We start from the raw sequence: 16,007 nt of genomic DNA on the forward strand, positions 1-16,007 counted from the left end.
TGCTTATGGCCGCTTTTTACACTATTTTTCGAAATCAGTTCTTGATTGTTTCTTTAGCGGCAATAATTGTAGTCGTTGTACTTAACGAAAAATAAGAAAAACTGCTTTATAGCTATCTTTTTCTTGTATTTAACAGTTTTGTTTCTTAGGTGAAACTGAAAAGTTCATCCTTCGGTCTGCCCGCTCTTTTCTTATAAACTTCTTGAAATAAAAATATACCTTTTCAGAAAATTGAATACTTTAAAGGAGTCTTCTTCGATTTTTCTCAAACTTCGGACTAAAATTATAATCATTAAGGGTATAAAAATCTTCTATTGAGATTAAACCTGTTTAGAGCATGCAAATTTAATTATTTTTATACTTAATAAAAGTATAAAAAAATGCATATCTTGTGTGTAAAAGGCAAAACAACTTAATTATACCCGTTACTTAAAAAGGGAACTGATACAATGGATATTCCGAAGATATGAAACAGGAAAAGAAATGACTTTCAAGCCCTAACAAGGAAGAACGCTATAGTGGAGTGCCCCGACTATGAGATACCCGTTATTCAGCTTAAGGGAGCTATGGAGATTTATAAGCAGCTAAGCGATATTGTAAAGCTCCAACTACCGGCTACTTTAGTATAGGCTATGTGGGCGGCAAACAGATTTAAGCGTTTTATCCGTTTGTGGGCGTGGATCCACTCTGCGAGCTATCCTATGGTTGGAAACGCTGAGCTCAGAGCCCATAGCTCCAACGTCTGTCAAGTTTTTAACGCGATAAGGCTTTAAATTTGTTTTATTTAAAAAAGCTTTGGTATGTACAGTGGTATTTATTGTAATTTAAATCAGGTATCTGATAGTCTAGGCACTCGAATATAGCGTTTATTCTAAATTTTTATTGGTTTTTTAAAACAAATCCTTTTTCTGTTAGTTCACACATAATAAAAGAAGACACCAAAAATAATAAATTTTACACTTCTATTTGTAAAAAATGATACATCTGACATAAATTTCTAACACGACCTACCTATGTGCCGTTTAATTTATAGCGTTAAAAAAATATATATAGAAATTGTAGTAATGAAATTAAGGTTGTTATTTGTATTGTTTGGACACGTATAAACTGGTATGATAAAAAACTTTTAATATATTAACTAAAAATGTAATTTAAAATATTATTTTATTAATTTTAGCTTTATACAACATTTTTACACTTTTATTGTGGAAAATTGTGGAAATTCGAAATTAACGATGCATAAACAAACGATAAAATTATAGATTAAAAAAAGGGAATTCATTTAATGCCAAATGGCTTTGTTCGTGTACCTGTAATTGTTAGTTTGCAAGACCACTTAGATGTTCCCTCAACAGTTGCGTACTCAGCCTGCTCTAATGAATCTATGTGTGTATCAGGATCCACACCGAATGTCATCCTTAAATTAAATCGATTACATACATTTATAATTTGTGTTTATTTTTTTTCTCCATTATTGCTTCTGAAATATTAAAACACTATGTAAAACAGTATGTTATTTAATTGGCTAGGCGGGTCCGTACGTTAAGCCTGTGTGCTTATTTCTATCGACATTTATACTTTGCTAATACCCTATAAAGATGTATCACAAAAAAATGTATTAAATATTAAGTAATTGGGTAATCATGTGCTTGCCTATGCCTAGAAATAAGTTACAAATACTTCGCAAATATTATTTTGTGATGAAGCCCACACATAAAGTGAACCGAAAGGCTACTTAATACTGGTAAAGAACCTCACGAATGCTTTCTTTGCCACATGAGCAAAAGCAAGTTAGTATTGTGAAATTTAAATGTACTAACAGCTTATTTTATATGTGGATTTCAAAAATATACATGTATGTTTTGCGTACATGCATATCATACATTTTTAAAATGCAAAATAAAATACAATTACATATAATCGCACATTCATTATTGTAAATCAATATTCCATTTTTAATGGATCAATATAATAATAATAAATGCAGCGTGTCATTCAATTGCGAATTGCAAATACATTCACATACATCCAATTCAAATTAAACCGACAACATAATACGACGATTAAATGTTAGTTTTTTTGAATTTCAAACCTGTGATCGCTATCTTGGCAGACCATTTGCTTGTGCCATCCAGGACGCTTTGTTTGACAGCCTTCATATGACCAGTGTGACTCTTCTCCTCAACGCTGAATACGGCTCTAGTAGATAAATTCCATGTCAAAGTTAACTATTTTTGTTTTTAATGATTCTGTCCGCTTAATAACCTAGCTAACTAATTTTTACTTTATTATGATAGATTTGGAGGCTGCATATTATATCAATATCGGCATATAAGAGTTATGTTTATAAGTGTGTATATCCCCATAAAAGGTAAAAAATAAGCTGCGCTAATAGGTACTAGTCAAGTCTATATCTTGAATATAATATTACCTTATCAACTCGAATATTTCTGGCTTTTCCCGCTCACGTTGTTTCATTCGCTCTTTCATCGCGGTGATGATTGAATTAGCCTTGTCCTCTGCACCGTGTTTTGAGCTTTTTTCGGCAGCTCCTGGAATAATAATTGAATTAAAATCTTAAATTTGCTCCTCAGGATATATGGAACACTTACGCTGAAGGCAATCAGCGTTCAGCAGGTCTTTACACTTTTCATGACACTTTACACCGCACTCAGTGCATCTCACTCCTTGTCGCGCTATCCCCCACAGAAGACCCTCACATTCGTAGCAGTACGTAGGTGATGTTGCCGTCCATAATAAAAAGTTGTGGGGCGTAGTTGATGATATAGGGTAGATTAGAGCCTGCAGAGCTTTTTTGTATACATGCATTTTCTACGGATTGGAAACAGATACCAATTGGGGTTACATTTAGTTTACCGATTCAAATTGGTATTTTTTCCTAAATCTTACATTGTTTATTGTAAAACGCTTTTTAACAAGGTAAATATCTAGTGACGATCGCAAAGTTTTAATAAAACTTTTGTGATGAAAAAAAATGTAAAGATACGTTTTACCAAATTGCCATTTAATATGCTTGGGTTTTGCTGTACGATTTCAATAATTAAAATGCCACTAATTATATTTTTACCTCGTTTATGAGGTGTTTTTGTCTTATATCAGAAAATAAAAGCTTTTAAATATTTCGTATCTATCAGATCTACTTTCAGAAAATGTATACCATGTAAAAAGTTAAGGCATTTCAATGGGTATGCCACTTTAAAGCTTAGCCCAACATCGTTTGAGCTTCTTTAGAGAAATCAGAAAAAATATTTAAAAAATCGGAATAAATATTCTTTTTGTCATAATATTTAAAAGATTGTATTTAGACGAATCATGTTAGGAAGGCGTTCAAAATTTTTCAAAATGCCTTTCTAACAACTATACCACTCATAGCTTTAGTAGTAATGAGTTTTTCGAAGACCGATAGAACTAATGTTTCTTATATATATATATATATCGTCTAATGTTTTTAGGACCCTAAAACAACGTTTTGTGTCAAACTGACCAACAAAATACAATGTTTATTTTGAGAAGTCCTCAAAATTAAATGTCAATAAAGCATTTGCTTAGCAAAACGAATAATACCCGTATTCATATCCCGAGTAAAAACCTTACCCCCACTTCGTTTCAAATCTAGGACTACCAACTACCTTTAACTTCTCGATTCATCTTTCCATCTTTCTATAATTAAGATAGTACTACTTAATTAAATAATTAGGTATAAAATGCCAAAATGAAATTATGTATATAGTCACTAATGAATATCATATTATAATGATACTGATAATATTTGCTTTAAGCCAGCCTAAATAACTTTGGTTTTATAGTTTTAAACTTAAACTTTATTTTTTTTATAATTAGTAAAACAAGTTTCGCTCAACACTTTTATAAAATGTCTACCTCAGTTAGGGACTTCAATTTAACAAATTAATACCAACAATAATAATCGAAAAATAAGTGAGTGTGTTGGTTAGCGCTAGAAAACAAATAAATAACAATATTATGTCAACAAATACCGAAAACAATTTAAAGTTTATACCCTACAAAATGTTCGTCCCAAGATACTGTTGGATACATGTCACTTTCATAAGCCATAAAAAGAAATGAACAAAAAGAAAGCTACCTTCGGCAAGCCGAAGTTTGTATACATTTGCAGCTATAAGAAATAATCAACGTTATTAAGAATTAATTAACGTTATCCAGGTTTGTTGCTAGCTTCAGTGATATTAAAAAAATAATTTCACTGTTTCTCTGACCGCTTCTTTCACACCTACATGTTAGAGTCGTCCCACTTTTATTAAATTTAATTCAAAATTTTTAAAAATATAAAAATTGAAATGCACCGTATTATAAGATAATACGTCAAAAAACACCAAAGCTAAAATATGTTTCATTTTATTTTCCCACAAACTAAAAATGTTAATTTCAAGCGTAGAAGGTTATATATTTAAAAACACCAAAAATAAATTTTTTTAACTAGCTCCAAAAAAAGAGGACTTTTTGGAAAGTTTCAGCCCGGTAACTTTAAAACTGAGAGACTAGTTAGCGGAAAGGTAAGGGTAAAGCGGAAGGGTAAACGGACATGGCTAGATCGACCCGTCTAGTGATGCTGATCAAGAACATACATATCTGCAAGGGTATAATAATAAAATAGTGACAATTTTACCCGACCGTGACAAAGACCAGAAGTTTTAAACAGAATCATCTGACATACAAATAAAAATTCTGATTCTGATATATTTAAAGGTGCGCGCAGACTTAGGCGGTGCGGCGCAACGCGGTGTTTTTTAGCGGGATTTTCGGGATGTTTCGGCTGCTATCGAGAATCGCCAGAGCCGAAAGCAGACTGTGACCTGCGTTTGCTTGGATTTTTCGTCCGGACGACTTCACTTGAAAGTACCTTCCTCATGCCGCTTCGCGTCGCACCGCTTCAGTGATATTGTAGTAAAATAAAATGGTGTGTGATAGCTGACATTTTTTTTCATTTTTTACAACAGTTTGGTTATGAATGCTGAGCTGAATTTTGACCTTACCAGTTCTTCGTCGTTAAGCGTTGCACGTGGAACAGCAGATGTAAGTCCAGCATTTCGTTTTGTAGCAGCCATTGTCTGAAGAGATGTAAAAATAAATTAGCCATCTAAGAGTACATTTGATGTATTCGTAAAATATAAAAATATTTAAGTCCTGTTTTGAGAACTTGGGTTTTAAAACATACTAAGCAAAAGAAGCTACTGCATTGCAACTCTACTGCAGGTACTTAAGTAAATTAGAATATGCTTTAAAGCTTCAAGAATAATTAGAGGAAGCGTAACAGGCAGAATGAAAATAGAAATAAAAGTCGTTGGAAAAATGCAAATTTCAAATAACTACAATCAAGAGTGCACGTATCTTTATGTACGAGTACATAATGTTTATTTTCTTAACTAATGCTACAGATTTTTATATTTAGAATCTTATCCATCTGAATACCAAGATTTATTTATTTTGCTTTCTAATAGATATGCGTTGCAAGCGTGTACGATTGTTATCTACCAACCGTGGTCTGGTCATTTTCATGCAAACTTAACAGATTACATTGATCCATTTTCGCGGGCGCATATTGTACCTGTGCCTGGTAGCCATTGATCAGAAGAATCAAAAATGATGTGTTACTCAAAGCAACTATATGCTTATTAAGACGATTATTGAATGATATAATCTTTGAAATCATGAATATATTATATGTGCGACCACACTTCTATAACATTTTGATGGCTTTATAAACGTAGATATTGTTTTTTTTAAATATCCGTATATTAATATACGCTTAAACAGTATTGACTTGTTGAAATTAAACGCTTGTAGTGCCACTTTTACAATTGTTTATTATTACATTAATTCTAAGGGACATTTTATGAGAGTTTAAAGGGCATATGGCTCCGAATGAACAGGTTACTCGAATAAATAAAAAAACCTCACTTAGTTTGTCCTTAATATTTTAAAAACAACAAATAATCTGAGTTCAGCGACAAAATATTTCCTCGCTAGAAGTATAAAAATAAATAAATTATAAAACTAATAGTTAATAAAAGCTCTAATTAAAGATAATTATATTTAAAATTGTAATACTCTGATTAGGTAGCAAAATAAAGTTTGCTACAAAACGCTATAAACGCAAATATGCTCCTAGCGGTCCGAAGTCTACGAATTTACTGTAAATTTATTATATGAAATAACAAATTTTGACCAGAAGAATATAAATTATACGGTCCCTAAGTGAGAAAAAAGTAAGTGGATTGACATAATTCGAAATAAGTTTCCAGATTAATGAAATTAAATGCTTTGCATTTTTATAGCATGCTTTTTTTAAAATTGCTTTCGTATAGATTTGTAAGTAAAAGATTGCAAGACTTTTTTAATTCCGTAAAGTGTAACTTAGTTATTTATGAAAACTATCCTGCAAAGGACTATTACTGCTTATTTAATAATAATAAAGACCGGATTTAATTTCAACTAAAAACCTTTTTGAAATACGTATAGATACAGACACGCTTTGTTTGAGGGTTAGGAAAAGCAGTCAAAAAATTGTTAATCAAAAACCAAATTTGCTTTCCCAACGCATACAATTTTTAAGGATTAAAAGGGTGATATGACGCCCTATAATGAATTCATACAATTTTGTCCGCATGCAGACCTTTTTATATTATAAACAAAAAAGACTTTGATATTTTTTACCTACGCTTTATTGTACATATTCTAAAATGATTGAAAGTTGTAAAATTTTTTTAATTTTTTAACCTATTTAAAATATTATATTATATTATATATTGCCAATATTATTTTTTCATACTTCCTCGATAGGAATTATGGCTTACATTTGTGTTTTATGAAGACTACGGTGCAAAACTACATTTAAAACAAAAAACAACAATAAGTGTTGCACTTGGCATGTATCAGTGAGCTTAAAATTTAAATAGAAAGTGGTTTGTAGTTTTAAAACGGCTAATAAAAATGTAATAAAATTGTTTGACTTGAAAGTCCATAATCTATACCTTGAGAACCTGCCGTCCAACAAGTCATCGAGGAAAGAAACCAACATTCGTATAGGAGTATGTAAAAGTAAGTAAATGGTCATAGATAAAAGGGTTAATATCATGTCCTTTAGTTCAAAGGATCTATGAACTATCATAAATCAGTGACGGATCCACAGAGAAATTTGGAGGTTAGACCACCCTGTTATAGAAGATTTTTTACTTTAGCCTAAAATCCCCACAAAAAAAATGTTGGATCCACCACTGTCACAAATATTTTTATATATACGAGTATATACGAGATTGCATAAATATGAATATGTGACCTGCGTATACCTAGTCGGAAGGGAGCACATTATGGTTATTTACCACAGAGCGGACTAGAAAGCAAGTATATATGTTCTAACTATGCTAAAATGAAAACGCAAATACCAGGTTTTATTTTAATTCCCATTTCTTTTGCCACGAGTCTTTTTCATACAGTCATATTACATTTTAATAGCAGTATAAATAAGTATTAAGTATTAAGCTGTGTGAAAAAACCCAAAGCCTATTCACACCGCCACTTAAAGTGGGTGGTTTGGTTTTTTTAAATGGGTTCTTAAACTTTCGACTGGGTTAAAGGTCAACAGAAAATATTTTTAAAAGATTCAGGTTGATACAGACAAAATGAGAAAGAACGCTATAATCGAGTGTCTCGACTATCAGATACCCATTACTCAGCTAAAGAGACCAAAAGGGAAATGGAGATATATAAGCAGAAAAGCGTTATTGCGCAGCGCCAATTACCAAATATTTCAATGTATGATAATGTGGGCGGCGGACAGATTTAAGCGTTGTGACCGTTAGTCGGCGTCAACGTGGACGTGGCAAGATCGATGGCTCAAACGATAGGTATCGATGATTCCAATATATTTCAGTTCTAGCATTAAAGCTTTAGGCGCTATAGTCTTTCGCGAATTGTGGGCCTTAAAGTGGGAAAACTTGCGCTGCGTAGAAAGCCCAGTAATCTGCATGCCCAGTCTGATTCATCTAGCTTTTATAGTTTCTGAGATCTCAGCGTTTATACGGTTGGACGGACAGACGGACATGGCTAGATCGACTTGGCTAGTGATCGTAATCAAGATTATATATATATTTTATGGGATCGGAAACGCTTTCTTCTTCCTGTTACATACCCATACATTATTTCTGACGAATATAGTATACCCTTTTACTCTACGAATAACGGGTATAATAAAGTAGTATAGGCTATTTTAAAGACAGTTGCAAATATTGCTTTCGTTCGTATAAACGCATTAACAAATTCCACCACCACTGCTGCTCAGTGCAGTGCTATAATAAAGAACTTACCAGCTCAGAAACAAGGGGAATTGATTTTCTGCGAGGCCGAATATCCGGCATGCTGTCAATATTACTGTAGAAAGGATTGTCACCAGGATGTCCATTGGTACGTAATCCAATATCTCCAGTACCACCGCCATTCTGAAATATCATTAAATATTAATAAAAAAGTGTTCATTTGGAATCCTTAAGTTAGGGTTTGTGCCAAATAAAAACAAGAAAAAACGCTAGCAACGGAGATGGAGATATTCAATCAGAAAAACTTCTGTCCCCAATAGAAAAGGGACATTTACGCCTGGCGAGAACCCACCAAAAAGTTTAGTACGTAAGAACTTATAACATAATATCGCTATAGTCAAAGTTTCTTGACTAATAGATATTCGTTATGCACTAAAGAGAGCGCAAAGCAAATTAAGAAATGACTGCTAGGCACCACCAAACCGCAAATTCAATAGGTAGAAACAGCTTTTAAATGATTTTCCGATTTGAACAATTTGTAATTAGGTATGTATTGATAAACAAATCAAACTTTGTATTGAATTACAGTTATAATTTTTTTTTATATAGAAACGTTAAACAAATTTTGTCGTTTGGCGCGTTTTATTTTTTTTGGGTCGATCCATAGGTATTAACGAAACCAATACATTTGGGTTTAAGATTTTGTAATCGCTAAACTATAATGTATCGTTTAACAGATACATTATAGTTTAGCGATCCTTTGTTTATCACTAAAAGCGAGGTGCCACTGTTTTGGACGGTTTGTGGGCGTGGCATATTCGCATAACAAAGTTGCTCTTTGTGGGCTTTAGAGTGGGCGTGGCAACATTTTTTTAAGTCAATCTATAGATATTGACGAGAACAAAACATTTCAGTTTAAATTACTTTATTTTTTTAAAAATTGTACGAGCCACTGCGATGCTGATGAAGGATATGTATTCTTTCTTCCCTATGGCTAAAAGCCCCATTCGGACCTGTACTGCCAACGACTAGACCGCTGGAAGGCAGCACTCATACAGTCATCACCTCGGCTCTGATGGGAGGTTTTTTTGCATCCACCGTATAGTCCTGATCTCGCACGATCACAACTTGTGATTTTGTGGTCCAGTGAAAATTTGCTATCTGAGTTTTTGCCAATAGGAAAGCAAGCTTCTATAGAAGGGGCATTATGATGTTGGGAACGCGTCATCGAACAAAACGGGTACTATTTGACTTCAATCGCATTATTGTTACCTATTTTTTGAACAATTGAAAATTTAATGAAAATACTGCAAGGCTTTTTTGACAATCTAATATATAAGTCGGAACAATATATAGATAAGGCGGAAGACCAATTTAGATATAGACCAATATATATAAAAACTACGGCCGGTATACTGTTTTTATGGGGCAAATTAATTTTAAGGAACTTATCCAAATTTTTTTTAAGCAAGAGGGACGATTTTAGGTAGAAAAAGCCATGTTCTTTTTAAAATGCCAAATAAAAAAATGTCGTTTTCAAAACTGCGATTTGGGTAAACCGAAGCCCCAATGTTTGGAAATGTAAATGGAAAAAATAGGAATTTTTTTATTTTGGTGAACAGGATTTTTTGTCGATTTTTGGAGGTATCCTATTCGTTACCATTTGGTTTTAATAAAACATTTTTTATCTTATCAAATGTGACCGTTAATCTTATTTTCGGAAAACGATTCCGAAAAAATCCGACCCCAAAACAACAAAATTACTGAGAAGATTACACTAAGTATAAATTAAATATTTGTTTTGTCTGTCATAAACATAGCTTTAATTACCTTCTCCCTGTCCTTGGTCATTTCATCTTCTTTAATTTTATCTTGATTATTTTTCTCCTCGATCTTGCGCTCCTTTAAAGTTTTTAATAATTTCCACTTGCTACTGCCAAGACCCGCTTCACCATTGCTACCTATAACCTGGGATCCATCAAAATCTGATTCTTGACTAATTAACATTTTAGGGGTGTTAGGTGGAACTGGTTCGGTTTTAATATTCTCCATTGACTGCATATTACTCTGAGCCGGTTCTAGGGCCTCTTTTTTTAAATTGTTTCCAGATTGTGGATTCGATTTTTCATTTACATCCAATAGAAACTCTGGATTGTCAAGCAATGGGTTTCCATCATCTCTCAGATCATTTTCTGTCTCGCTTATCTCAACATCGCTTATCTCTGCCGGCGTATCAGGTCCAGATGTCTCACTAGAAGCCGTCGATTTGATTGGTCTATTTATTTCATCCTTTTCTCCATCGGATTTATTAATACAATGATCAATAGGTCTATTTTTACTCTTGTGTTCACATTCATTTTCAGAAAGGCATGACGAACTTGAACTGGCTGCATCGTCAGAAATATTAACATTTCGATCGCGTGTTTTCTTTAATCGTCGCAACTTTCGATGGTTTTTATTTTCGATCTCGGCATCGTCAGTCGAATCCATTTCTGAGGCTGTCTCTTGGAAATCGCCGTTTACGTCCTGCCAAGCACTATGCATGTCACATACTGCCGCAAATTTTTCACCTGCTGCCTTTGCAACAACCAACTCTTTAACAGCAGCGTCAGCAAATACGTCTGACTGTAATTTAACGACGCTTTTAAGCTCAATAAATACTTCAGACATCCGTAACTTCACACTTTCACTTGGAGAAAAATTAATAGTTTCTAGGTCATTTTCACAGACATCAGATCGACATCGGGCTCCTCCGTTAAAATCGTTTTGGACAAGTTGCCCTATCTGGGAAAATAGCACCTCGTTATCATCATGCGATTCGGCAGATGCAATTCCAGAAAGTTCCGCACAGCGCTGTTCCTGCTCCTCCAGCTGCCGAAGCTCATAATAAAAGTATTCGTCGTCTGTGTCTATGCTATCCTCAGTGCTTTGCCTGCGCGAAGAAGAGAGAGTGCGAGCAGAATGCTGGCTTCGATTATCGTCATCTTCCCGCGACCCATAGCCAGTATTGTTTGGAAGGTCTAAACACTGCTGCGTGACCCACAAAACACCATTGGAACTGAGATTACGAGGGACTGTTGTTGTTGTTGTTGCTGTTGGCGTTGTCAGGAATGTACTTAATGCTGTATCCCCGACATCTTCAGTTGTTTCCAGAATGCTTAGGGTGGGGACATTCGCATCCATGCTGACCGAGTTTCCAAGTACGTTCTCATCGCCAAAGTCGTCAGCATAAACTGAGTTCAGTTTTTGAAGGCACGCCTGTGATTTTGTCTCCAAGAGAATCTCTGGCATTTTAATGGTTACATTTTCCAGAGTGCTTATTTTATTACTATTTGTAATGGAACTGTTCTTAACGGGAATTGTCGCCGAGACAGCAATAGTTGTTGTGGGGCTTTGAACTTTTTTGAGGTCGCCTAGAACAGCAAACAAATTATGTGGCATACTGTCCTTTAACTCCTCCATTGAACCACCCAATTCCTTGTTATCCTCATAGGCACAGGTGGATTGGTCAAAATCTTCATCCACTTCATCCTCGAAATGATTTCTTAAAATTTTACTTCCGGTTATAGAGCTTTTATCGTTATCCGATGGAGTAAAGTCCGGCATATCTAATTCAGAGTCCGACAGGTTACAGCCGCGGCGCAGAAGAGAGTTGTGCCGTTTGTAAGTCTTCGCCCTTTTCACTAGGTTATTCATTTTCGACGAAAGTGACTTTTTGTCTGTATCAGTATCACTTGGAGTAGGTTCACCTGAATCGGAACCTAATAAAACAGGAGAGTCGGGATGGGACAGCCGCCGCACGAATGGGACTCCTGTCGCTCTTCGAATAAGACGCATTGGTAGCTTTTGTAATCTTTTGGATAATTGAACCTGGCTTCCGCTTACGTTGGACCGCTTGTGCGAAATTAACGGACACGACCCTGCCTGGCCACGAGGCTGTCTTTGATTGCCTTGACTTTGCACATCACCGGGTAAAGACTGCGATCGATTAAACTTCGATGTACGCTTAAGCTTTAGATTACCTATTAAAAGGGTATTTAGCTTATTCCACACCTTTAGTGGCTTAGCAGGCGAATGTCTTGTTACAAACTGTTGGTGGTTTTTAGCATAGACAGATGAATCGGCAGAATTTACACTAGAAACAAATTCATAGCCGTGCTGTGATTGCCTTGAATTGGTTAGGCTAAAAGAAACAGACACCTGAGCTTCGGAATAATTGTTAGCATTAGACTCAAGATGAAGCGGTGGGAGTGAAACAATTGGTACATTTCCGGATTCCTTAAAGAAACGAACTTGATTTTGTTGACCTAAATAATCCAAATTATTGCTGCTGTTGTAATCGGTAATCGAGTTGGATGACGGATAGAATACAAGCCTATCTGTCAAATAAGGTGTGCTGGCTTTATGCTGCGATTTTTCAGGATCCACAGATGCTTCACCACGGCTGTACTTTGAAATGTTTACATTTAGTAGCCGTTCAGCAATTTCATGATTTTCATTTAAAGAAGACTTTTGTGCTTGGATAGTCAGCAGGTCTGGCATACGGTCAGAATTTAATCTTTCGTTTGAAAATTTTTTTTTATTTAGTTCATTGATATGGTCCCATTCTAGCATTTCGTCAACTGTTGAACATTTTTCGATTTCGTTTATGTCAGAATTCATATTAAAGATTGACTTATTTTCATAAGCAGAGCAAATGGGTAAATTTTTAGAAAGCTCTTGAATATAGTTGAAGTTTTCTTCTGATATAACGTAATCATTCTGCTTACTAATATTTATTTTATCATAGTTGGCCGGTAAACTATTAAAACTTGAACTTCCAGCTAGAGGCAATGAAGGGTACGTTTGCAATGTATCTTTCATTTTTTTCTCTACGGCGTTATTACAGAAAAAGTTGCAGTTTTGAATTCCAGCTGATACTGGGGAATTGGGTGACCAACCGCTCATCGACGATAGGCCCGAATCTGATTTCGCATTCTTTTGTTGATGTGGGTCAATATCTCCACTGAGTTGATTTACAGCCTCGTTTAAGGTAAGTATATCGCTGGGAGCCGGTGGTGGAGGACTATGACTAGATCGGCTTGCATCCATTATTGCATCATTCATATCAGCCGACACTTTGTGTTTCTCAGGATTTTGTAAATGAAGTAGAAAAATCATACTGTTGTGACGCTCCAGACTCTTCTTTAAAGACTTTATGTACTCATCCTCATTGTAAATATTTTTTGTAAAACTTCTATCTTCATCTGTTGAGTTTATATAACTGTAATTGCTTTTATATTCAATATCCGAGGTGAAAGGTTTGTGTACTTCTTCAGCAAGCCCGCTTACAATTTGGTCTATTTTCTTTTTGCGGTTAATTTCAATCTCTTGAGTCTCGAGAATCTTTAGCTGTTCATCTAGATCCGAATTATTTCTCAATAAATGTGCACTAAAACTACAACCATTGGATGTAAGAGTTTGATAGAGATTTTGTGATGAGATCGTATTTGCTCGCGCTTTGTCCTTTTTAAAATCGTCCAGTGAGCTACCAACTAATTTTTTTAAAGTGTCAATATTTTTATTGAACTTTTTCATTACAATAACAAATTGTTCATTCGAACTCGTAATGCGAAGCCTTCGTAATTCTTCAGATAAAGTTATCGGGTTAAGTAAGAGAAGAGCCAATTTTTTATCGACTTGACTGAGTTTTTGAAAAAACTTTTCCTCTGACCATACTGTGTTGCGTAGCTGACTAATTTGTGATGCATTTAACGATTGAAGACCTGGAATTTTGTTTATTTCCTCTATTAAAGTCTCTGTTACATTATCCAAAATTTGTCGGATGTCATCACTAATATAGTTGACACTAGTTGGTCGAAGATTTTCTAACCCATTCTGTGTCTGGTCGGCTGCAGCTTCAATTGTATTACCCATTCCAAAGAGTTCAGTACCCAGTTCAGCAGTATCGTTGTTAGTAATCTGTGAAGATTGTGCTTGTGCAAGGATACATTTCAATTTATTTATCATGTCCATTTCGTTTGTATGATGCTTTTTTTTCCGATGTTTTCTTGACTCTTTACTAAAATTGTTGATTGGCTGCCGCCCCATGAGACTGGTCTCAGCAGTTTCCTTCACATTTGTAGCACCGTTCTCTTTCTGATTATTACAGTCTAAGGAAGAAACTAAGTGGCCATTGATTGCTGAAACTTGTTCGTGGGTAGACTGTTGGAGCAATGCATCCACCTTACAAATCTCAGAACTCAAGTCATTGTCACGATATGCCTCGTTGAGTTTTTTGTAAAAGGATTCGTTCATTTCATTGACATTAGATGTGTTTGCCGTTCCTCCGGTATCTTCAATGGGTAATACTTGGTTTCCTCCCTCACCGGTTTTAGAGGCTGCTAATCGAAAAAACTTAACATCTTCGATAAGGCTATCAAGTTCGTTGCTCGTTTGTCTTATGTCATCCTCATCTATATCGATACATGATTGGTTATTTTTGAGTCTTTCTCTTGGCTGTGTTACATTATCAGATTTTCTGTAGATTTTAGAGGATGCACCAGAGGATGCCGAAATCTCATTTAAAACTCTACGTCCATTTATAAATTCCTTCATAAGTTCGGCACGTGCATTATTTGCCAGAAATTGCTGCTGTTCATACAAGATAAGGTTGGATTCTGAGTAAAGTTTTATTCTTGATTCTCTTTTTGATGTTGCTGTGCTCAATCCTTCATCATTCAAATCAATATTAAGATAAGGGTTGTTAGAATTTAATGCACAAGTTGAATTTAAAAATACATCAGAGTCGCGAACCTTCTTAAGCTCTGTTTCTACAGTGTGATTATGATCTCCAAAATGTAGTTCTTTATTATAATCAGGATCAGATTGCTCGGCCTCTAAGACCATGGCTAATCCCATAGTATCGTTCATTACCAATGGTAACAATTGATCTTCATCCTGAAATAAAGGATAGTCTAGTCCTTCAAAATCGCTTTGCTGCTGTTCTTGATTTGCTGCTCCGATAAGGTCCATAAGATTACTAACCACAGACTGTTGTTCTATTGATATGTTTTCAAGCTTCTCCAAACGAACCCAAATCTTTCCATACTCTGTAGAAAGCAAGTCCAATGCACGCCAAGCAAACTTTAACTCTGTTTCAAGTAAACTAATCCGCGTAGCAATTTTATCCATATAATCCGAAATAATGTAATCGGAGTGTTGCTGCGAATTGTATATTTGACACAACTGCTGTTCACTTTTTATGGACACCATGCTACCATTGGTGTTTTGGTAACTGGAATAAGACGCATCCATACCCATAGGCGACTTACATATTGGTGGTTGCATTTGCGATTGTTGTTTTTCAGCTGCGGTCAGGTTTTTATGGTGGAGAGAATTCACCCTCAGCGGGTAGTTGGGTCTTTCTGTTGGTTGATTTAGGAATTGTGCTTCAACTGATGCGGCAGCTGGAGTGTTGGCTAGTGACGTCGCATACATAGTTGATTGTTGTTGGTGCCGCAACTGTTCCTTTATTTGAATCTGGCTCCTTAAAGCATTTTCTGCGAAGGCAAACCTTTCCTCGGTGTTGGGTTTTGAGTCCCGCTTTTGGAACTGGCTTTTCTCTTTTGGAATCCCTTGGCCCAGCGGCTGAGATGTGTTCATCGTATAGGCTTGTCGAACCGTTTTTAAAATCAGTTCTTAAATGTTTCTAAC

At 35.1% G+C, this 16,007-nt stretch overlaps 1 protein-coding gene across 10 annotated transcripts in view; it reads right to left on the reverse strand.

The window, feature by feature from the left end:
* Positions 1–16,007, reverse strand: part of LOC108035914 (protein unc-13 homolog B) — a 43,046-nt gene that overhangs the window by 12,691 nt on the left and 14,348 nt on the right. For 2 of the 10 annotated variants that reach the window (XM_017111710.3, XM_050886907.1), the window contains exons 3-8: positions 10,143–16,007; positions 8,364–8,495; positions 5,034–5,108; positions 2,613–2,832; positions 2,432–2,552; positions 2,093–2,199 (exon numbers count right to left, since the gene is read on the reverse strand). In XM_017111710.3, the coding sequence (XP_016967199.1) occupies positions 2,093–2,199; positions 2,432–2,552; positions 2,613–2,832; positions 5,034–5,108; positions 8,364–8,495; positions 10,143–15,956 (6,469 nt within the window). In that variant the 5' untranslated portion in view covers positions 15,957–16,007. The other 8 variants (XR_007763869.1, XM_050886909.1, XM_017111692.3 and 5 more) reach the window with 7 other exon arrangements.

This window comes from Drosophila biarmipes, chromosome 4 (assembly GCF_025231255.1).
Source record: "Drosophila biarmipes strain raj3 chromosome 4, RU_DBia_V1.1, whole genome shotgun sequence".
In the NCBI taxonomy this organism is placed as follows: Eukaryota; Metazoa; Arthropoda; class Insecta; order Diptera; family Drosophilidae; genus Drosophila; species Drosophila biarmipes.